Raw genomic sequence first — 24,264 nt, 5'->3', positions numbered from 1 at the left:
CACAGCTCTCACCAACAGTCTGCGCAAATTAGGAGGTTGGCGAAATGCTATAACAGGAGGCCTGCTGATGGCTCTGGTAAGATGTTCAGAGTTTGCCAGCAATGGGTAGCTCTCCTTGATTGCTTGGTGATAGTTAGGAGATGCTGGATGGAAATCTACCACAAATGGAATCCGTTGCTCTCTGCTCTTTGACACCTCAGTATGATGGAGGAGGTTTTCTCTGGACAGAATGGAGGCTCGGTGGATGTTGCAATTGATAATATGTGGAGAATATCCTCTTAGAAGAAGGTGTTGTTTATATATATATAGACGTAATCCATAGGTCCAAATCGATATCCAAACTGATGATTAGAAGATACATGTTCGTATGTAGAAAAGGCAGTAAGATCTTTAGAGTAATGAATGGATTGGTTCTATCCAGTGCTAGTCTTAGTCAGAGTAAACCCATTGAAGTTAATAGTCATGACTAACTTAAATTCATTCATTTCAGTGGGTCTACTCTGAGTAGAACATTCGAGACAACTCTTCAGTGTTTCTCATTCCAACTTTGAAGTATAAGTCTTTTTGCAACCATAAGGGCTCACATGGTCCACTTTTGTTGACCACCTGTTAGTCTCCAGGAATATAATTTAAAAGTGCTTAAACATCCGCAAATACCAAGGATTTTTTCCAAAATATTCTTGGTACTTCATGGTAATTCACACAACTCTATCATTTAATTTATGGAATTCCCTGCCACAAGGTTTGGTGCAGGTCACTTCACTCAACTGGCTTTAAAAGCAGTTTTGTACAAATTAACAGGTGAGAAGTCTGTCAAGGGCTGTTGGCCACGATGACTGTATGGATCCTCCAGGTTCAGAGGCAGTCAACCAATTGCAGGGATGCAACAAGAGGAGAAGACTGTTGCTTTCATGCTGTCAGGGATTGCTGGCAAATGTATCCAAAACGTCATTACTGATGCAAGAGAGGGATGTCTCAGCAGACCTCAGGGTTTGCAGGCATACAGAACTCTATACAAAATGGAAATGGACTGCCTTCAAGTCGATCCCGACTTATGGCGACCCTACAAATAGTGTTTTCATGGTAAGCGGCATTCAGAGGGAGTTTACCATTGCCTCCCTCTGAGGCTAGTCCTCCCCAGCTGGCTAGGGCCTGCTCGGCTTGCCACCGCTGCACAAGCCAGCCCATTCCTTGTCCGCAACTGCCAGCTGGGGGGCAACTGGGCTCCTTGGGACTATGCCGCTTGCCCACGGCTGCACAGGGGGCAGGGCACGTAACCCCTGAGCCACTCAGTGTGGGGGTGATCTTTAGCTGGCCCTTGACACCCAGGAGACACAAGCGGGGATTTGAACTCACAGACTCTGGACTCCCAGCCAGGCTCTCCTCCCCACTGTGCTATACCAGCTGCTATACAAGAAGACCCCAAATTCCCTAAAAAGCCCAGTAGGGATTCAGTGGCAACGGGAGGGGGGGCAACTCTGGAAAGTGGATGGCAGTTGGTATTAAACCTTAAACCAGATGGGTGAGGAAGTGTCTGCAGAGGAGAGTGGAAGAAGTGTTACGAAAAGGATGGAGAGGACCATCTCATTGTCTGGATTGGTCATTTCCTGGTTCACTCTGAGAAGCCATTTTAAAATGTCCCCAGGGACAGAAGTGAGGGGTGCCTATAGAAACCAGATTTTAATGTACCCGGACTGGGCACAAGTGTGTCCACCCTTCTCCTCAAAAAAACCCTTCAAACCTAGTATTGAATATGCTCACAGGACACATAGTGCTGACTGATTGACAGTTGGAGTGGGATTTGGAAAATTGGAGGGGTTGTGAAATGGAATCGCTGCAAACTCTGAACAGACGCACTCCGCACTGCTGCAACATTTTGTTGCAGAGACCCAGTTGTAGTCCAAAACATCTAGAGAGGGCACCAGGTTGGCAAGGGCTGTTCAGTGTGGCCCTTCCCCTTTTTCATCTTTGTTTTCATTGTGGTAGTACAACCAAACCCTTCAGTGTGGGGCGTTTTGCTTCCAAAACCTCTCTGCGGTCCTTCCTCTGAGGAGATTGTCTCAGTCCTCTTGGTGGCATATATTCTTTTGGACCTGAAACCTTGAAACATTTTGTGAGCAGGTAACTCTTTTAACAGATTTGTTCCCACCTTTCCCAAGACTACTTGCGCTAATCTTCACGGTTCTTTTATATCATGCAGTCCTGATCCGCTGCAAAGGAGAATGAGCTGCTTTGTAACTCTATTTAATTGGGGGGGGGGGGAACAGAAAAAAAAAACCTAATCTCCAGCAGACTTTAATGCTTAAGACCCTTGGGAAGTGGCAGAATTTATTGCATTTATATGTGTAAACAGCCAAGTGACTGTTTTATGCCCTGCAGGTTTGGAGACAATCAGCAAAAGCAGTCATGGCTTTGAAGTGTTACTCTTAGGTGTCACTATTCATTATCCTCCTAAGAGTGCAGGAGTAGATAAGGAACAGACTCTGTTCCCTGACCTCAACTAAACCACAGTCTCCAACCTATTGACGTAATAAACCTCAAACAAAACTATGCAGGTAAGAAGCCAGCAGGCGTGTGGGGGCTTTCCAGTGTTTTGCACAGCCTGCAGCATGTACGACTATCTGCCTGTTGGACAGCAGTCGTGGGTGTGCTCTCGGTGCAATGAGCTCCTGGCTGTCCAGGAACGACTTCATTTCCTGGAGGCCAAGGTGGCGGACCTGGAAAAGCTGAGAGAGGCAGAGAGGTGTGTGGAGGAGGCCTTCAGGGACGTTATAGCTGTGTCCCACTCCAGCGATGATAGCTCTCCTGCTATCATGGAGAACGATGGTCTCAGGGAAGGAGAGCATCCAGCTGAGGAAGAGGGAAACGATCCCTTAGAAGGGACCCATTCCTTGGGGGATGAGCAGCTATCCTCTCGTGCCGAGGATATATCTCCAGGGGGTGGAGGGATCCTTGTAGTGGGTGATTCGATCATTAGGAACATAGACAGTGGGGTGTGTGATGGGCGTGTAGACTGCAAGGTGTTTTGCCTGCCTGGTGCGAAGGTTGCGGATATCGCCCGTCGTTTAGATAGTTTGGTAGACAGTGCTGGGGAGGAGTCAGTGGTCGTGGTGCACGTTGGCACCAACGACATGGGGAAATGCAGCCGTGAGGTCCTGGAAGCAAAATTTAGGTTGCTAGGTAGGATGCTGAAAGCCAGGACCTCCAAGGTGCCTTTCTCTGAAATGCTACCGGTTCCACGCGCAGGACCAGCCAGACAGGCCCAGCTTCGCAGTCTCAATGCGTGGATGAGACGATGGTGTCGGGTGGAAGGGTTCGGATTTGTTAGGCACTGGGGAACATTTTGGGACAAGCCGGGCCTGTACAAAAGGGACGGGCTCCACTTGAACCAGAATGGAACCAGACTGCTGGCACTTAAAATTAAAAAGGTAGCAGAGCAGCTTTTAAACTGACTGAGGGGGGAAACCCGACAGGAGCTGAGAAAGGTCCGGTTCGGAATAAACCTCCCCCCTGGGATAAAAACCAAAGAAATGATGAAATTTTAAAAGGGGTAGGCCTAGAAGTAGGCATTGTGAGAGCAGGGGCACAGGATATAAATTCAGAAGAGCAAAATTCCCACAGGCCTAACCACAAGTGCCAAAGACACTTGAAGGGAGACACTGCTTACAAGTGCCTGTACGCTAATGCTAGGAGCCTGCGAACCAAGATGGGAGAACTGGAGTGCTTGGTCTTAGAGGAGAGCATTGATATAGTGAGCATAACGGAGACCTGGTGGAATGGAGAAAACCAGTGGGATACGGTTATCCCTGGATATAAACTATATCGGAAGGACAGGGAAGGACGTATTGGTGGCGGAGTCGCTCTATACGTGAAAGAAGGCATTGAATCCAGCAAGCTCGAAACCCCAAAAGAGGCAGACTCCTCCACAGAATCGTTGTGGGTGGTGATACCATGCCCCAGGAGGGACTTAATACTGGGAACGATCTATCGTCCCCCTGATCAAAATGCTCAGGGAGACCTTGAGATGAGATATGAAATTGAGGAAGCATCCAAACTAGGAAATGTGGTAGTAATGGGTGACTTCAACTACCCGGACATAGACTGGCTGCATATGTGTTCCAGTCATGACAAAGAAGCAAAGTTTCTAGATATTCTAAATGACTATTCCCTAGATCAGTTGGTCATGGAACCGACCAGAGGGCTGGCAACCCTGGACTTAATCCTCAGTGGGGACCGGGACCTGGTGCGAGATGTAAGTGTTGTTGAACCGATTGGGAGCAGTGACCACAGTGCTATTAAATTAAACATACATGTAACTGGCCAATTGCCAAGAAAATCCAACACGGTCACATTTGACTTCAAAAGAGGAAACTTCACAAAAATGAGGGGATTGGTAAAAAGAAAGCTGAAAAACAAAGTCCAGAGGGTCACATCACTCGAAAATGCTTGGAAGTTGTTTAAAAACACTCTATTAGAAGCTCAACTGGAGTGCATACCGCAGATCAGAAAAGGTACCGCCAGGGCCAAGAAGATGCCAGCATGGTTAACGAGCAAAGTCAAGGAAGCTCTTAGAGGCAAAAAGTCTTCCTTCAGAAAATGGAAGTCTTGTCCGAATGAAGAAAATAAAAAAGAACACAAACTCTGGCAAAAGAAATGCAAGAGGACAATAAGGGATGCTAAAAAAGAATTTGAGGAGCACATTGCTAAGAACATAAAAACCAACAACAAAAAATTCTATAAATACATTCAAAGCAGGAGACCATCTAGGGAGGCGATTGGACCCTTGGATGATAAGGGAGTCAAAGGTGTCCTAAAGAACGATAAGGAGATTGCAGAGAAGCTAAATGAATTCTTTGCATCTGTCTTCACAATGGAAGATATAGGGCAGATCCCTGAACCTGAACTAACATTTGCAGGAAGGGATTCTGAAGAACTGAGACAAATAGCGGTAACGAGAGAGGAAGTTCTAGGCTTAATGGACAATATAAAAACTGACAAATCACCGGGCCCGGATGGCATCCACCCAAGAGTTCTCAAAGAACTCAAATGTGAAATTGCTGATCTGCTAACTAAAATATGTAACTTGTCCCTCGGGTCCTCCTCCGTGCCTGAGGACTGGAAAGTGGCAAATGTAACGCCAATCTTCAAAAAGGGATCCAGAGGGGATCCTGGAAATTACAGGCCAGTTAGCTTAACTTCTGTCCCTGGAAAACTGGTAGAAAGTATTATTAAAGCTAGATTAACTAAGCACATAGAAGAACAAGCCTTGCTGAAGCAGAGCCAGCATGGCTTCTGCAAGGGAAAGTCCTGTCTCAGTAACCTATTAGAATTCTTTGAGAGTGTCAACAAGCATATAGATAGAGGTGATCCAGTGGACATAGTGTACTTAGACTTTCAAAAAGTGTTTGACAAGGTACCTCACCAAAGACTTCTGAGGAAGCTTAGCAGTCATGGAATAAGAGGAGAGGTCCTCTTGTGGATAAGGAATTGGTTAAGAAGCAGAAAGCAGAGAGTAGGAATCAACGGACAGTTCTCCCAATGGAGGGCTGTAGAAAGTGGAGTCCCTCAAGGATCGGTATTGGGACCTGTACTTTTCAACTTGTTCATTAATGACCTAGAATTAGGAGTGAGCAGTGAAGTGGCCAAGTTTGCTGATGACACTAAATTGTTCAGGGTTGTTAAAACAAAAAGGGATTGTGAAGAGCTCCAAAAAGATCTCTCCAAACTGAGTGAATGGGCGGAAAAATGGCAAATGCAATTCAATGTAAACAAGTGTAAAATTATGCATATTGGAGCAAAAAATCTTAATTTGACATATACGCTCATGGGGTCTGAACTGGCGGTGACCGACCAGGAGAGAGACCTCGGGGTTGTAGTGGACAGCACGATGAAAATGTCGACCCAGTGTGTGGCAGCTGTGAAAAAGGCAAATTCCATGCTAGCGATAATTAGGAAAGGTATTGAAAATAAAACAGCCGATATCATAATGCCATTGTATAAATCTATGGTGCGGCCGCATTTGGAATACTGTGTACAGTTCTGGTCGCCTCATCTCAAAAAGGATATTCTAGAGTTGGAAAAGGTTCAGAAGAGGGCAACCAGAATGATCAAGGGGATGGAGCGACTCCCTTACGAGGAAAGGTTGCAGCATTTGGGGCTTTTTAGTTTAGAGAAAAGGCGGGTCAGAGGAGACATGATAGAAGTGTATAAAATTATGCATGGCATTGAGAAAGTGGATAGAGAAAAGTTCTTCTCCCTCTCTCATAATACTAGAACAAGTGGACATTCAAAGAAGCTGAATGTTGGAAGATTCAGGACAGACAAAAGGAAGTACTTCTTTACTCAGCGCATAGTTAAACTATGGAATTTGCTCCCACAAGATGCAGTAATGGCCACCAGCTTGGACGGCTTTAAAAGAAGATTAGACAAATTCATGGAGGACAGGGCTATCAATGGCTACTAGCCGTGATGGCTGTGCTCTGCCACCCTAGTCAGAGGCAGCATGCTTCTGAAAACCAGTTGCCGGAAGCCTCAGGAGGGGAGAGTGTTCTTGCACTCGGGTCCTGCTTGCGGGCTTCCCCCAGGCACCTGGTTGGCCACTGTGAGAACAGGATGCTGGACTAGATGGGCCACTGGCCTGATCCAGCAGGCTCTTCTTATGTTCTTATGTTCTTATGAAGGCCATTTTGCAGAGTTTGAAATCTTTGGCACTCTCAGCTTCCTGGATTAGGAGTGCAAAATTAATCCACTGCCTGTTGTGGGTAGCATGTACAGTAGAAATGTGGCCCTTAAGGCTCCTCTCACTGGCCCTTGGGACTCTCCCCAGTCCCTGCTCCACACCCTCTTTGAGTGCTTCTGCTTGCCTGGTAAAACCTTGTACTGCGAAAAAGACAAAAAATTGGGTGTTAGAACAAATTAAACCAGAATTGTCACTAGAAGTTAAAATGATGAAACTGAAGTTATCATACTTTGGACACATCATGAGAAGACATGATTCACTAGAAAAGACAATAATGCTGGGAAAAACAGCAGGGAGTAGAAAAAGAGTAAGGCCAAACAAGAGATGGATTGATTCCATCAAGGAAGCTGCAAACCTGAACTTACAAGATCTGCACAGGGTGGTTCACGACAGATGCTCTTGGAGGTCACTGATTCATAGGGTCGCCATAAGTTGAAATTGACTTGAAGGCACATAACAGCAACCTGCCTGGAATGCATCCTTGCCTCGTTTGAGCATGGAAAGGTGTGTGTATGTCTTTAGTGTGGCTCAGATGCACCCTACTTGACAAAGGGAAGGGTCGGACTTCCGGGAAGGGTGACTTCGCTTGTGCCTGCTTTTGGGACGGGCTCCCGCCTCAAAAGAAGCTTATTCAGATATAAATCAGTCAGAACATTTTTTTTTTTTGACTGATGAAATTTCTCCCGGGCAGGGAGAAACGTAGAGATCAACCTCAAAAGCCTGTTTTTGTTGGGAGGACTGGATTTCATTAATTTATGAGATAAGGTCCAGCCAACAATGCCGGACGGACTTCCTAACAAGCTCTATCTGCTTAAGCGATACGTTTATCTTTTCTTTAAAGAGAGAACGGACTAACAGGCAAGCACCCTTCTTTCTATTATTTTTTTTACTTGGTTTAAATTGTTGCAGCAAAAGGAGATTTGTCAGATTGATCGGCTTTGGACAACTTCTGGGTGAGATATAGCTCTTCTCTGTTATTCACGAAATTAACAGCTTATCTCTGTTTCTGTCGCAAAAAGCTGTCCTGGAAGTGCATTCTAAAGATAATAAACAGAAGAGGGATTTCTATTCCTGATTTCTATTCCGAGGAATATTATATTGTCTGGGACTATTCTCTTTTTGGTCTATTTTATTTTGACGAATCTGCTTCTTCACAACGCCACTAACTGTTTTGATGCTGGGAACTAAATTTGTTTTGCATTCTTGAACATAGAGAGATAAGGCAGGTTGCTCTGTTTATACTGTGATGTCATCAAGCCTGGAATATTAACCCAATTGTTGCTGAAATAAGAAGTGGTTCTTCTTTATTTTTGTTTTGCTTTGTTTTCGTGGTTTTAAAAATGGCAATCAAGAAAGTGGCTGAGAATCTGGAAGTAATTATGTTTCAGAAAATAATGGATGAGATTGAGATAACGAAACAAACCCTGCGACAGGGTAGTAAGGAGCTGAAAATTGAACTGAGCAAAATGACGCAGGAGCTTAAAGAAATAGGGGATCCTGTGAGAGAGGAGAATGAGATCAGAGATGAGAAAAGAAAAAATAAAGGGAAGATACAAGCCCTGGAGATTGGAACAAATGTGGAATTGGAAAAAGATCTGGAGTTTATGGATTTTAGAAATAAAATCTACTGTTTGGAATTTAACGTTATCTCTGAAGAAATTAATGAAGATATTAGAGATAAAGTTATCAATGGCTTGGATAATCTTCTGGACTGGAATGATGTGATGGAGCTTGATATAGAGAAAATCTATGGAATTAACTGCAGCCATGTGACAATGGAAAAACTCTTAAGAGATGAGCCAGTGCATTTTGTAAAAAAGAAGAACACAGATATGACTTTACAACAGTATTTCAGCAACTTATTCAGAATGGATGGCAAGAAAATATTTGGGATAGAGGAAATTCCCATCAGACTCTTATTATATGACTATGGCTACAACAGCAAGATTATTATGGAATACTGATAATGGAAGATTGGACACTGAAATTACTGGACTTAACAGGACTATTGAAGATGGAAGATGGAACTAATAGGGATAATGGAATAATGGCTATTGAAATTATTGGACCTAACAGATTCTGATGAGATGGATTAATCGAAATGTTTATTTGGACTATGGTTATGACAATAAGATTATTATAATTATTAACGAGATGGATTAATTGACATGTCTATTTGGAGAAAAATTGATAGATATATTTCTTAAAGAATTGAAACCTCTCTTTGACTTTTTGTGGAAAGAATAAAGTAATGTTTATGAGATTTGATGATTAATTAAGATAACTACTGGAGGAAAGTGATTTTATAATATGATTTAAGAGACAGGATTGTTATATATTGTAGACCTATAACTGATTTGATATGTGACAAATGGGAAGTCAACATTTTATTTTTTTTTTGTTTAATCATTTTTGTTTTGTTTTGTTTTTTGTCTTTGAATGTTTTATGATTTTGTTTTCTATGTTTTATGAAAATTTGAATAAAAATTATTGTAAAAAAAAAAAAAAGACAAAGGGAAGGGTCACATCGATTGCTCTGCCCATTTTTGTCTCTGGTCCGTGTCATGTGGCCCCCAGACAGTTTCCCATGAGGGAATGTGGCCTTTGGGCTGGAAAATGCTCCCTGCCTCTACTGTACAGCCACCATACTAGTTACTAGGTAGATGCTGTACTATTTAGGACTGAGCCAAAAACTGCACATCATTTTTTTTCCCCCTGGAATATTTGCTGCAGTGTCAAAAAGCACCCCACTTCCCATCCCCCATGTTTTTTCAGTGCCGTTTGCAGAACATTTTGTTTAGATTTCTCCTCTCTTGCCTGCTCTTGAATTGGAGAGACTCTGGCCCTTTCCACAGTACCCCACCCTCATGTTAAGACATTCTGGTAAGCTTAGAGACATCACTTTTCCCCAAGGTCAGGGTCACCTGAGATCCTGACAGTGTGCCACTTTTCTGTTACATGTTATAGGCACTCATCGAACAAAATACGATGAAAATATGAAATGTTAAAAATAGCAACACTGAAAGCCTATCAATTTAAAAACAGCAGTTCATAGCAAGCCATCAGGGCAACAGACTGCTGAATGTTAAGGGCCTACCAAAAAAGGTCTAAAGACAGAAAGATGGAGCCTAGCAGATCTCAGTAAGGAGGGCATTCCACAGTGTAGGTGTCACCACTAAAAAGGCCCCGTATCTTGCTCCTGCGTGTCTCATCTTACATAATGATGGGACAGAGAGCAGGAGCTCTAACAAAGGTGCTCTTCCAGAATGTCTCATTTTCTCATTAATGTGTTTATGGGGTCCGTTGTTTTTCCTCCTCTTCCTTCTTTTGGGTATTTGTTTTCTGTTGACTTGGCTACCAAAGGGGGTGGTTCTCTCTTCTGTGATATCTCTTGAGCTGAAGGGTGGTAAAGGTAACCAATTCCAAGGGTATTTATTCTGCTACGGCAAGATAATCGCCTGTTGGTAAGACAACTGATTGGCACCAGGAGAAAGGCAGCTGTTGCGCAGCTGAATAACTGCCCCCTCTGCATTGATAGAAAATCAGCAGTTTCCTAGCACTGAAATGACTAATTTGTACCAATCACCTCCTGATTATTTATGCTAGCAGCAGGTTTACAAGGGCGTGAATGAATGGGAACCTGTCGATGCCATTAGTGTTAATAACAGTGAGGAATCTCTCTCTCTCTCTCCCTCTCTCTCCCCCTCTCCCTCTCTCTCTCTCTCCCCCTCTCCCTCTCTCTCTCTCTCCCCCTCTCCCTCTCTCTCTCCCTCTCCCTCTCTCCCTCTCTCCCTCTTCCCCTCTCCCTCCCTCTCTCTCTCTCTCCCTCTCTCCCTCTCTCTCTCTCTCTCTCTCTCTCCCTCTCTCTCTCTCTCCCTCTCTCTCTCTCTCTTAAAATAGACTTCTGCTAGTGAAATCAATTGTTGTCCCTATAAAGTATGTGCCATCTCTGACTCGTATGGTGAGAATGTGTGCTGCTGGGGTTTTTATTGGCATTTTGCTGTTTGCAATTCGTAGAGCAGCAGTTGCCCATTCAAACTCTACCGAACCTGCAGCGCATTGAGCAGCAGGTGACCTTGATGACTTTGTTTTTGTTTTGCAGCCAAAAAAAAAAAAAGTCACGCTCTGATATTCAAGGGCTGACATCTTGGTGAACAAAGACAAGTGCGCCATTGGGTGCTCCTATAAGTCTTGCTCTAGACCAGACTTGGCAAACTTGGTGCCCTCCAGAAGTTTTGGACTGCAACTCCTATCAGTGCCAGCCAGCTGGCAGGCGCTGGTGGGAGTTGCAGTCCAAAACATCTGGAGGGCACCAAGTTTGCCAAGTCTGGTCTAGAGCAAGAGGACATGGCAGATCCCCAGTTTGCACCTTGCTTATTTACAGATGGCACACTGCTGGGTTCCCAGGTCATAGGTCGTGACTGCAGCAAAGTTAGTCAGCAGCACCAGGATACCAAAAAAAAAAAAGGTCACGCAGCAGAGAAGAATATTATAATCAACCAGGTTTTAGGGCACCTGACTGTGCACAATAGCAGGAAAGGCTCAGTGTCCTTGTGCATTAAACATCTATAACTAATGTCTTCATTGGTCACTGGAATATTTGGCTCCGTGCAATGATAACCGTGGCTGAAAGTGGCCTTTGGAAGCAGGAACTACAAGGAGCAAGCGCCTGGCTGTCCTCTAGATCAGCGGCATTGTCCCTACCATTTGACTCCTAATGACCACTTCCATCCTCAGTTATTCCTCCACACAAATAGACCTTGAAGGGTCATAGCTAGCAGGTGCCTTCTGATCTCTCTCTTTCATGTTTCCCCCCCCCAATCCACAGGAGTTCTTTGAGAATCCTGCCTTTCGCCCAGATGGCATGAAGCTCTATCCGACTCTTGTGATCCGTGGCACTGGCCTATATGAGCTCTGGAAGACTGGGCGGTACAAGAGTTACCCTCCGAGCACCCTTGTTGAATTGGTGGCAAGGATTCTGGCTCTTGTGCCTCCGTGGACACGAATCTACCGAGTGCAAAGGTAAAGTTGCTTACAGTTCGTTGGTGCAATAGCGGAGGCTTGTATGTCAAAGTAACCAGAGTAGCTCCTGAACCCTCCACTTCCTCCCAGCCCTCATTTGCTCCTGTCCTCTAAAAGTCTTTACTTCTCTGGCTCCTCGCTGCTTGCCCTGCTGTGCTGTCATCCACTTCTCATTCCCGTTATGACAACAGGCCATTTCATGTGATTCAGGGTGAGCTCACACGCCAGGCTAATCATATTATATTTGCAGTTTCCGCTTGATGATGCAATAACGTGCCACTCCTAGAGTCTGTAACCGCCTGGTGAATCACCATGGACCCGTCACCTCTTGCCGCCTCTCAGGCATGTCCTTGCCAATGGGAGACCAAGAGGCAGTAATACACACAGAGACACACACACACACAAGTGTGTCTTTAGAGGGAAGGGGCACTGGGCAGGCAGAGGGGTAGCCTTGGGGTCCGCTACTTCGTGGGTTGGGGGAGGACAGATGGGCACCGCCATGTGATCCTGGGGATGATGGGAGTCGTAGTCCAAACCAAGTGGAGGGCACCAGGTTGGCAAAGGCTGCCCTACACTATGAGAGGGAGGCACTGCCATTCATATTGCATCACTGGCTTGTATCCGGAGTAGCACTCGGTTGCTTGTGCTGTTCGCGCAACGACTTATGCTTGCACAACACAACATAAGAAGAGCCTGCTGGATCAGGCCAGTGGCCCATCTATTCCAGCATCCTGTTCTCACAGTGGCCAACCAGGTGCCCCAATGGGAAGCCCACAAGCAGGACCTGAGCACAAGAGATCTCTCCCTTCCTTCAGTTTCCAGCAACTGGCATTCAGACGCATACAGGCTCCAACTATGGGGGCAGAGCATAGCCATTGGGACTAGTAGCCATTGATAGTCTCTATGTATTTGTCTAACCCTCTTAAATCCATCCAAGTTGGTGGCCTTCACTGCCTTCTGTAGGAGCGGATTCCATGGTTTAACTACGTGCTGCGTGAAGAATGACTTTCTGTTGTCTGTCCTGAATCGTCCCAACAATCCACCCACCTTTCAGCCAATAACGGCTTTTGTTTAGCCATAGAAGGAGTACATTGTCCTACTCAAGCCAAGACATCAATGGTCAGCTGATAACATTACACAATATTAAAACCCACATTTATCACCAACCCCTTTTACCCGGTGAGAGAAGAATATCCAATTTGTAATTGTCAGAGTCAAACATTTCCAATAACAGCTGGCCTGCTTGAGGGTGGCAGTTAATAAAAAGAAACGATGTCATTACCAAGTAATTCATCTTAGCCCGTCAGGTGACTGGAAGCCAAGTAAACTGTTTTTTACGATAACACTGGGGAACTTTGTTCAGGTACAATCTTCCAAGCTCGTCTGCCATTGAAACGAACAGCGTCACAGACAATTGAGATGGGTTTCCTTTGCTACTCTTCCAGAGCAGCAGTTTTTCAAAGCTTCTGCCTCTGCTGTTACTTTGAGCAAGAGAAACCAGTCTTCCCCAACATGGTGCCCTCCATACGTTTTGGACTACAATTCTCATCAGCCCCAGCCAGCGGAGTTGTAGGCAAGAAAATGTGGAGATCACTAGGGTGGTGGCTGAGTAGTGATGGCCACCAACTTGAGTGGCTTCAAAAGGGGATTAGACATATTCATGGAGGATAAGGCTATCAGTGGCTACTAGCTGTGCTCTGCCTCCTAATGTCAGTTGCTGGGAATCCCAAGTGGGAGAGTGCTCTTGCACTCAGGTCCTGCTTGTGGGCTTCCCATTGGGGCATCTGGTTGGGCACTGTGAGAACAGGATGCTGGACTAGATGGGCCACTAGCCTGACCCAGCAGGCTCTTATGTTCTTAAAACATTGTTTGCAGTGGGACAATCTCTCCTTTAAAGGCTCATTTGCAGTTCATTTGTTCCAACCATTGTTGTATGCCTTCATATTTATTTATTTTTATTTATTTAATTACGCTTTTAAACCGCCCTATAGCAACGAGCTCTCAGGGCGGTGTACAGCAAGATAAAACCACATTTAAAAATGAACAAGTGTGGAGTACAGCATACAATATAAAACATATTTAAAAACAAAATTAGAATACAAATTAAAATAAAAATACAATTACAGTTAAATTTAAAATAAAATTAAATTTAAGCTTAAAATGCCTGGGCGAAGAGGTAGGTTTTTACCTGGTGCCGAAAAGATAACAAAGAAGGCGCCAGGCGTATCTCATCTGGGAGGGCATTCCATAATTCGGGGGCCGCCACTGAAAAGGCCCTAGATCTAATTGTTGTTCTCCAGGCCTCCCTATGATTTGGGACCCGGAGAAGGGCCTTAGATGTCGAGCGCAGTGAACGGGTAGGTACATAGCGAGAGAGGCGTTCCATCAGATATTGCGGTCCGATGCCGTTAAGAGCTTTATAGGTAAGAACCAACACTTTGAATCTGGCCCGGAAACATATAGGTAGCCAGTGCAGTTGGGCCAGAATAGGTGTTATATGGTCGAATTTCTTCGTCCCAGTAAGAACTCTGGCCGCAGCATTCTGCACTAGCTGAAGTTTCCGAATCGTCTTCATACCAGGTCAGACCATTGGGCCATCTAGCTCAGTATTGTCCACACACTGGCTGGCAGCAGCTGTCCAGGGTCTCAACAAGGGTCTCCCAGCCCTACCTGTAGATGGTGGGTATTGAACCTGGGACCTCCTGCATGCACAGCTGATACTCTGCCACGGAGCTACGGCCCTTCCCCCTCATGTACCGCATAACTGCTGTTACCCTGAATTGCTGCCTTTGCGTTTATTAAAAGCATAGAAGAAAAAGAAAAAACTTGGGGTTTTAGTCAGCTCAGTCCTGCTCAGAATAGACCCATTGAAATTAATGAACCTAAGTTACTCATTACCTTTTGTGCGTCTACTATGAGTGGGACTAGCCTTGAATACCACTCATAATGTCTAGAAGTGTAGGCATAGCCACTTCAGTATCTTGACTTTTGGCATTCTGTTTTACCTTGGGAGGAATCCTTAAAGGGCGTCTTGGAACATTGCCCTTAGCATAGGTGGATATGGGGGAGCAGATCTTCGTCTAAGTCGCTCCTGCAAAATTGCCCACATTTGCATAGATCTGTGTGCTGATGAGCCATGAGTCACATGCCCTCTCTACAGACACAAACACACACACATGAGGGGCTCAGATACGCTTTACAGCAGATGGCTACGCCCGCGCGCCTTCGGGACGCTCCGGGGCGCTGTGGCGCAGTTCCGGAGATGACAAAAATCGCCACGCTGGATATTGCTATGTAGGCCTCATGCATGGATGCTGGAGGGCATTTATTGGCATCCTCATTGCAAATCACCCAGCAGCCTGACCCTTTGGAGGTGTCTGGTAATTGCAAAGAAGCAGGGCTCTCGACTACAGCTGATTGCATTCCCCTCCAGTGAGTCCTTTTTAGGCTGAATAGGAAAACGCTTATTGGCTCTAATTGCTCCTGCTTGGAGACTGATAACGTCTGTTGTCTCAATGAAGTTGTATTTACTCTCGGAAAACAACTGAATAAATTAACGAGGGAGCTGATTATTTTTGTGGTTTGGGGACAGGGGTGGGCAGTTGAGTTGATGCAGGAGAAAGCAGGGGAAGGGAATTAAATCCTCACCATGTGTCCTGTGGGGGAGGGGAAATTCCATTAGGATTATAGGATATTCTGCATCCCCCCCAAAAGTCATCAAGCTCAGCCTCCTTGCTTCCCTCTCTCCTCCCCCCCCCCAAGATATGAAGGCCTGGAAAAAACTGGGGAGTGGGAAATCTGAAAAAAATGGAGAAAAGACTTCCCACACACCCCGGCTCCACACATGCCCTATATTCCAGACTCTACTATCTTTCCTTGCCTTCCCGGAACAGCAGATTTCACCCAACCAGGTAGAACGTCTGGAGAAATCTGCAAAAATGGAGCCTTTATGCCCTTACAATTCTTTCCCAGTATCCCACTATGGGTACGCCGTGGGTTACCACCCCTCCCTCGCACGCACACTTGTTCAAATCAATCCTCACGAAACCCACCTTTTTCTATGAAACCTTTTCCTTAATCCCTGTAAGCCTGATCCCAAATGGAAAAGAGAACCTGTGTGTATGTAAACCTCTTTATTTAGCATGGCATTATACCCCTGAAAATGGACTGCCTTCAAGTCGATCCCAGCTTATGGCGACCCTACGAATAGGGTTTTCATGGTAAGCAGTATGCAGACGGGGTTTCCCATTGCCTCCCTCTGAGGCTGAGAGTCAGCGACTGGCCCAAGGTCACCCAGGGAGCTTCATGGCTGTGTGGGGATTCGAACCCTGGTCTCCCAGGCTGTAGTCCAACACTCTAACCACCACACCACACTGGCTCTCATACCCCTGGTCAGCAGCAATTTTTTTGCTAGAGTGGCCGGTTTTGGATTTATTTATTTATCTATTGTATTTGTATACCGCCCCATAGCCGAAGCTCTCTGGGCGGTTTACAGTAACTAAAAACATTAAAAACAAATATACAAATTTAAAACACAGATTGCAGCTCCCCCTGCCAGCACGGACGCATGATGCTGAGGCTAACAGATGTTGTAGTCCAAAACATCTGGAGGGCAACAGGTTGGGGAAGCCTGTTCTAGAGAGCCACTTTGAGAAGCAAGTAAAGGGTGATGAGTTGGTGCCATGACAACAAGCACCAGCTAAAGTAGCCTTTCAATTCTGTTGCCGTTTCTCTTTTGTATCTCAATTGGTAGCTGAACAGGGACAGCTGAGAGTATCACTCCATTAGCCAGATTTCACTGAGGGATCTCCTGCTGCTGGCCCCCATTAATGCTTCTAGTTAAATCTCTTCTACTCCACTTCCGAATCATAGAATCGTAGAGTTGGAAGGGGCCTATAAGACCATCGAGTCCAACCCCCTGCTCAAGGCAAGAATCCAAGTTAAAGCATTCTGGACAGGTGCCTGTCCAGCTGCCTCTTGAATGCCTCCAGTGTCAGAGAGCCCACTACCTCTCTAGGTAACTGGTTCCATTGTCATATGGCTCTAACAGTTAGGAAGTTTTTCCTGATGTCCAGTGGAAATCTGGCTTCCTGCAACTTGTGCCCCTTATTCCATGTCCTGCACTCTGGGATGAGTGTTCCAGTTTGTCCGCATCCTTCTTGAAGTGTGGAGACCAGAACTGAACGCAGTATTCAAGATGAGGCCTAACCAGTGCTGAACAGAGGGGAACTAATACTTCATGCGATTTGGAAACTATACATCTGTTAATGCAGCCTAATCTAGCATTTGCCTTTTTTGCAGCCACATCACACTGTTGGCTCATATTCAGCTTGTGATCATCGACAATTCCAAAGATCCTTCTCATATGTCGTATTGCTGAGCCAAGTATCCCCCATCTTATAACTGTGCATTTGGTTTCTTTTTCTTAAGTATAGAACTTTGCATTTATCCCTGTGGAATTTTATTCTGTTGTTTTCAGCCCAGTGCTCCAGCCTATCAAGATTCCTTTGAATTTTGTTTCTGTCTTCCATGGCATTAGCTGTGCCCCCCATTTTTGTATCTGCAAATTTGATAAGCATGCTCTGTACCTCATCCAAGTCGTTAATAAAAATGTTGAAGAGCACTGGGCCCAGGACCGAGCCCTGTGGTACCCCACTCGTTACTTCCGCCCAGTTTGAGAAGGAACCATTGATAAGCAGTCTTAGAGAACGATTCTGGAGCCAACTGTGGATCCACCTGATAGTTGTTCCATCCAGCCCACATTTAGCTAGCTTGCTAATCAGAATATCATGGGGCACTTCGTCAAAAGCTTTGCTGACAAAGTTTGAAGATTACTGCTGTAGCTTGGCTGACCCAAGAACATCTGGACATGTCTGCACTGAAATTACAGCAGGTAGCAGCCCAGGCAGCCCAGTAGAAGCCAGCCAGATCCAAATGTCGATCTGATCTTGTTTATCATTTATATCCAGCCCTTCAAAGAGCTCAGTGCCATAGATGGAATTACCCCATATTATCCTCACAACATCCCTGCAAGGTAGGTTGAGATGAGTGAGCGAGTGGTTCAAGAACAAGCCAGGGTTTGTAGGCAGATTTGCTCTTACCAAGCCCAGTGCTGCATTCCAGCCTTCCCTAGTCACCTTGGGTCCCCAGATATTGTTGCACAGCAGCTCGCATCATCCTTGACCTTTGGCTGTGCAGGCTAGCAGTGATGGCCATTGCAGTCCAACAATGTCTGGGGGCCAAAGGTTGGTTGGTTGGTTGGTTTATTATTTGATTTATATCCCGCCCTTCCTCCCAGCAGGAGCCCAGGGCGGCAAACAAAAGCACGAAAAAAAACTTTAAAACATCATAAAACCAGACTTTAAAATACATTAAAACAAAACGTCTGTAAAAACATTTTTTTTAAAAACTCTCAAGACATCTTTAAAAAAAAGATTAAAAACATATTGTTAAAAACAAAACAAAAAAGGTTTAAAAACATATTAAAAAGCAATTCCAGCACAGAAGCAGAAAGGTTGAAGACGGCTGCTCTGTCAGTGACCCCAGAGAGGCAGCCAAGCAGTTTGATCTGCAGGGCAGGCTTGGCCTTTGCCTCCTCTGGTATAGGGCAGGGTGCTTCTTAACTTGTCCGTAAATGACCTAGAGTTAGGGTTGAGCAGTGAAGCAGCCAAGTGTGGTGATGATACCAAGGTGGTTGAAACAAAAAGGGAATTGCAAGGAGCTCCAAAAGGCTCTCTCTGAACTGCGTAAACGGGCAGGACAATGGCAACCGCGCTTGAATGTAAGCAATTGTAAAATATTGCGCATTGGGGCAAAAATAATCCTAATTCGCTCCCACAAGAGGCAGTGATGGCCACCAACTTGGAAGACTTTAAAAGAGGATTAGACAAATTCATGGAGGAAAAGGCTCTCACGATGGCTGGGTTTGACCTTCACTGTTGGAGACGGTGTGCCTCTGAATGCCCGTTGCTGAGAATGGCAAGCGGGGATAGTGCTGTTGCACGCAAGTCCTGCTTGCAGGCTGGCCACTGTGAGAACAGGACGCTGGGCTATGATGGGCCTTTGGTCTGATCCAGCAGCCAGGCTCTTCTTATGTTCTTGTGAGCAGCCAAAAGTGGTGTAGAGTTTTTTTCCTCAGCCTGAAATGCTCCTCTCTAACTTTAGTTTCCAAATCGCGTGAAGTATTAGTTCCCTTCTATTCAGCACTGGTTAGGCCTCATCTTGAATACTGTGTCCAGTTCTGGTCTCTGCACTTCAAGAAGGATGCAGACAAACTGGAACAGGTTCAGAGGAGGGCAACAAGGATGATCAGGGACTGGAAAGAAAGCCCTATGAGGAGAGACTGAAAGAACTGGGCATGTTTAGCCTGGAGAAGAGAAGACTGAGGGAGATAGGACAGCACTCTTCAAGTACATGAAAGGTTGCCACACAGAGGAGGGCCGGGATCTCTTCTCGATCATTGCAGGAAGCCAGATTTCGACTGAACATCAGGAAAAAGTTCCTAACTGTTAGAACCATATGACAATGGAACCAATGACCTAGAGAGGTAGTGGGCTCTCCGACACTGGGGGCATTCAAGGGGCAGCTGGAGAGCCATATATTGGGAATGCTTTGATTTGGATCCTGCACTGAGCAGGGGGTTGGACTCGATGGCCTTATAGGCCCCTTCCAACTCTACTATTCAATGATTCTATGAACTAGACTTATGGCTATCAAACCTGAAGCATCACTTGCCAGAGCCTCCAAGTGATTAGGCTAATAATTTGGCAGTAAATGGCTGGTTCCTTCACCATCTATGACGATGGGGGTAGAGGGGTCCTTTTGCTGGTTGTCAAGCTGTTCTAGACTGGCCCGCAGTCAGAGTTTCTGTCACAGATAAAAAAAATTAAAATTCATCAGATTGTCTTGCGTCGGCCAGGAGCATCTTGCTTCGCAATGAACCACTTACAGAATTTTACCGTTGCTAAAAAAAAAACATCCTAAATTTCCATAAGTTTTGAGAACAGATGAGAGGCATGGGAGTGTCTCTCTTGATTTAGAGCTCTTTTAGAGAGGTGACCTGCACACATGGGGCCCTGGTCTGAATTGGAAGTAAAGTTGCTTTACTAAAATCCAAGGATGTGCCAAAAGTTAACGTAAGGGTTAGGATGATTTGCCCTCAAGAAGGAAGAATACCTGCAGTGAGTTGGAAGAGCCTTCAAGGAATTTAGGGAAATGCTGGCCTCTTTAACAGCTGGCTTTCCCATTGCTTTTTTAGAGATACCATCATCATAACCACTTTGTGTTGTATTCAGATAAGTCCTATTCAGAGCAGACCCATTAAAATGAATGAACCTAAGTTCATTAGGGACTATGTCTTTTTAAGTTTAATGGGTCTACTCTGAGTAGGACTAGCATTGCATACCGCCCTTTATTTAAATGCCGCCTTTCCACAGAAATATTATTCTCAGATCAGCTTAAAACAATGAGGACATCAGAAAATAAACAGTCGTAGGGATAATTTCCTAATAACAGCAACAATAAAACATATAGCAAAGGAAAAAACAACACTACAGTAAATGTAGGAACTCTGTGCTTCATGACAGTAGTAAAAATAACAAGGGACTTTGAACAGTCTCACCTTCTAGCCACTGTTGCTGGGTCTGCTGCAAATTAGCCAAGGATCAGGCTAGTCAGTATGAAATGCAAATGAAGGTATGAAATGCAAATAGAATGCCAGAGGGGAAATGGAGGACTTGCACTATGGAAATGCAGAGGTATGGAGAGTCCCTTTCTTTGCATTGTGGGCCGTCACCAACACACAACCTCCCCATTTGGCTCCAGAAGTGAGGTCTGCGTGCCCTTCCAGCCTTTTCTTCGCTTTAGGGCAGTGTTTCTCAATCAGGGGGCCCTCACAGAGGCGGTGTGGAAAATCATAGAAATCTGCCTTATACTAAGTCAAGGCAGTATTGTGTGGCAGCAACTCTCTGGAGTTTCAGGCAGGGATCTCTTGTGGCCTTCCCTGGAGATGCCAGGGATTAAGCCTAGGACTTTCTTCATGCAGAGCAGATGCTCTGCCCCTAAGTTACAGCCGTGCACCCAAATTAGCTGTTGCAAAGAAACCCGGTTGGGCATAGCGGGGTAAGGAAACCTGGACTGGCGGGAAAGGCCATGGGACAACGCCAGAAAGAAAAGGAGGAATGGGCCACAGTGGCTTGGCAGGAGGGATGGAGTTTTGGTGGGCCAGTCAGCAGCACAGGAAGAGCCCTGGGCCAAACGGGGCCCCTCGAGGCCAGAATTCTGTTCAGCCAGATGCCCCCATAGAAAGTCTGCAAGCAGGACCTGATTGCAAGAGACCACTCTCCAGCAACTTGTGATCCCCAGTATTCGGTGGCATACCTCTGCTCTTGGTGAAGAGCATGCCAATATTTGAGGGGGTGGGTGGGTGGGTGGGTTGGTTGGTTGGTTTAAAAAATCTGTTTCGCTTGCAGGGATATCCCAATGCCTTTGGTCAGTTCTGGAGTAGAGCATGGCAACTTGAGAGAACTTGCACTGGCCAGGATGAAGGACCTGGGGACAGAGGTAAAAACGTGCAAATCCAGTGCACCTCTCTCTATTTCTGGTGTCTGCTTCAGTTTTGCCTACTCCAGAGATGAATTGGCTCCACATGTAGACTTCTTTTCTCCCAGACGTGGGGCTGGGATAGGGCCACAAGCCCCACCAACAAAGGCTTGTGGGGAGTGTTTCCAAAAGTTTGAATGGTGTCTTGGCTGCTCTGGTATCTACCCTTGTGAAACAGATGCCAATTTTTTTAAAAAAATAAATAAATAGGAACCGCTCCTCCTCAAACTCCATTACTCAAAGCGGCTGTTGTCTAATTATTGTGATTGGAAGGAAAGGGAAGTTTCTATTGCTCAAATCAAGACATGTATAGAACTGATCTGTGGGCGCACCAGCGAAGAGATCTTGACCCCAGAGCCTGCCCCACACAGTGAGAACCCACCGACTGTTAGCCCCAGTGGGATTTGGTTAAAGCGCCACTTGAGTCATTCTGCAATCTATCTTGAGCATGGGAAGGGCTCCACATCTACTTTTTATCCCTGCTGGGCCTAACCTGTAGTTGCTTGGCCGTCTTCCATCTAAGGTTCCAGGAACGGGGGGCAGCATTTCTGTCTCCCTAGATCATCCTGCCCCAACCTACCACACTCCAAATGTTTTGGACTACAGCTCCCATCAACCCCAGCCACCACAGCTGTGCTCCCGTCAGCCCCAGCCACCACAGCTGTGCTCCCGTCAGCCCCAGCACCATACGGCTATGCTGGCTGGGGCTGATGGGGTTTGTAGTCCAAAACACCTAAAGGACACCATGTTGGAGAAGGCTCCCTTAGACCATAGATGCCACCCATGCGTTAGTTTAGCTCCATCTAGTTTTCTGCAGGGAATCTTGACACATTTTCTCCTGCATAAAATATGTATAAAATTTAATATCCTGCCCACCAGCCCATATTCAAGCTCTCGGAATGGCTTACAGTTAAAAACGAAACAAGGAGCGCATCATCAAATTAAAATGAAAGAACTGAAAGCAGCACCCATCATCGATAAAAGCAGATTCGGATAAATAGAAAAAGGGGCTTTGCCTGGCTCTTGAAGGACAAAAGACCGGTAACAGGCAAGCCTCTCTAGGACAGGGTTCAACAAGCAAGCCTCTCTGTGAGGTAAAATGGGTGGCAACCGAGAGAGTGTAGCACCCAGGGTACATTCATGTGGGGAGAGGTGGTGCTTATGAGTTGGATCAGGATTAAAACCAGCCTTCTGGCCTGTGCTGGGAACAGTCAGGTAGCCAGTATAGCTATTTAAGAACTGGCCTCATATGTTATGACTCTTGGGGCCTTTGTACCAATCCCAGTCAATGCAGTGAAGTTCTGGACTGTCTTCAAGGGCAGCCCCACATACACAGCACTGCAGTACTCTTATCTGAGCTCTGATACCTTCAGATTACAGTTGGCCAGACTTTCTGTCTCCTGCAAGGATCACAGCTAGCACCACCAGCTTAAGCTGGGAGAAGGTGCTTTGTGACACTGATATATCACTTGGGCATCCAGAAATAGCAACATCCCCAAGCTGTGAACTTTGTCCTTAAGGGCAGGGAGGCTAATCTGTAGCTGTCCAGCTGTTGTTGGATTCCTAACTACCGTCAGCCCCAGCCAGCATGGCCAATGTTTAGGGATGATGGGAATTAGTCCAGCAACATCTGGAGGGCCACAGGCTACCTGCCCCTGCACTAGGGGAGAGTGCATCCGTATTCAGGACAGCTTGTGCGTGACTTGTCAGGCCAGACAAACCACCTGTCATTGGTACCTTCATCTTCTTTGGCTGAAGTTTATTGGCCTTCCTCCTTATTTACTCATATCAAATTTCTGCAGCCAGCTTTTGTCATTTAAAGCATCCTCCTGCATTTTGAAGCAACCTTCTCAGCAATTTCTTCCCAGAACGTTAGATTACTGCTCCCCCTTCCAATTCTATATCTTTCCAGCACAGAGCACAGTAAGAGTTAGCATCTCATTCTTGCTGAAGGATTCCATTGAGCCTCCGTGTTTTAAATCAAATGGTACATTTTCTCCGGAGATGCAGATTTGCTCAGTGGAACTTGATGCCTCTCAGTGTGTCTTTTTTGCATTTTAAAAACACCGTCAGCTCGGCTTGTTGTTTTTCTTTTTTTTCTTTTCCCAGAGATGTATTAGGGATGGATCGGTGAGCATTTTTATTTTAAAGTCTCCCCATTTCAAATTATCAGCTCAAGTCTATTGCAGCTTAATTTTAAACTCTGGAGGTGGTGATGGGGAACGCAGGGTCCCTTGGCCTGACTGTCTCTCTCCTGTCAACTGGCTGTCTCTCTCCTTTTGTTGTTCCCACCTAGTGCCGTGATGTGAGGACGAGAGAAGTCGGAATACAAGAGATTCATCACAAAGTGAGACCCTACCAGGTGGGGCGTCTTCCTTCTCTGCAGGGCTTGCTTGTATGTGTGTGCAATTTTTTAACAACGATCATTTTTGTGAAGACTGAGGGTGGGGGACCATGAGAAGTGGTTGCCGGTAAAGGTAAAGGTGTCCCCGCACTTGTAGTGCGAGTCGTTTCCGACTCTTAGGGTGACGTCTTGCAACGTTTACTAGGCAGACCGTATATATGGGGTGGGATTGCCGGTTCCTTCCCCGGCCTTTCTTTACCCCCCAGCATATGCCGGGTACTCACTTTACCGACCATGGATGGATGGAAGGCTGAGTGGACCTCGACCCCTTTTACCGGAGATTCGACTTCCTCCTTCCGTTGGAATCGAACTCCGGCCGTGAGCAGAGCTTCGGCTGCGTTACCGCCGCTTACCACTCTGCGCCATGGAGGATCTTAGTTGCCAGTAGTCTGTGTCAAAGGGAACACGGTGTAAGACAAGTTTCCTGTGCCAGGTTGTTCATCCCAAAAACACTGAATGTGTTTTAAACGTAACATTTGAAATGGGTGGGGGATTAGAT

At 45.8% G+C, this 24,264-nt stretch overlaps 1 protein-coding gene across 2 annotated transcripts in view; it reads left to right on the top strand.

The window, feature by feature from the left end:
• Window positions 1–24,264, top strand: part of ELP3 (elongator acetyltransferase complex subunit 3) — a 121,709-nt gene that overhangs the window by 64,663 nt on the left and 32,782 nt on the right. The window contains exons 10-12 of one of the 2 annotated variants that reach the window (XM_061625856.1): window positions 11,568–11,761; window positions 21,232–21,322; window positions 23,658–23,756. In XM_061625856.1, the coding sequence (XP_061481840.1) occupies window positions 11,568–11,761; window positions 21,232–21,322; window positions 23,658–23,756 (384 nt within the window). The remainder of the gene's footprint in view (window positions 1–11,567; window positions 11,762–21,231; window positions 21,323–23,657; window positions 23,757–24,264) is intronic. The other variant, XM_061625857.1, reaches the window with a different exon arrangement.

This window comes from Rhineura floridana, chromosome 4 (assembly GCF_030035675.1).
Source record: "Rhineura floridana isolate rRhiFlo1 chromosome 4, rRhiFlo1.hap2, whole genome shotgun sequence".
NCBI lineage: Eukaryota > Metazoa > Chordata > Lepidosauria > Squamata > Rhineuridae > Rhineura > Rhineura floridana.
This window is presented reverse-complemented; position numbering and strand designations above follow the sequence as displayed.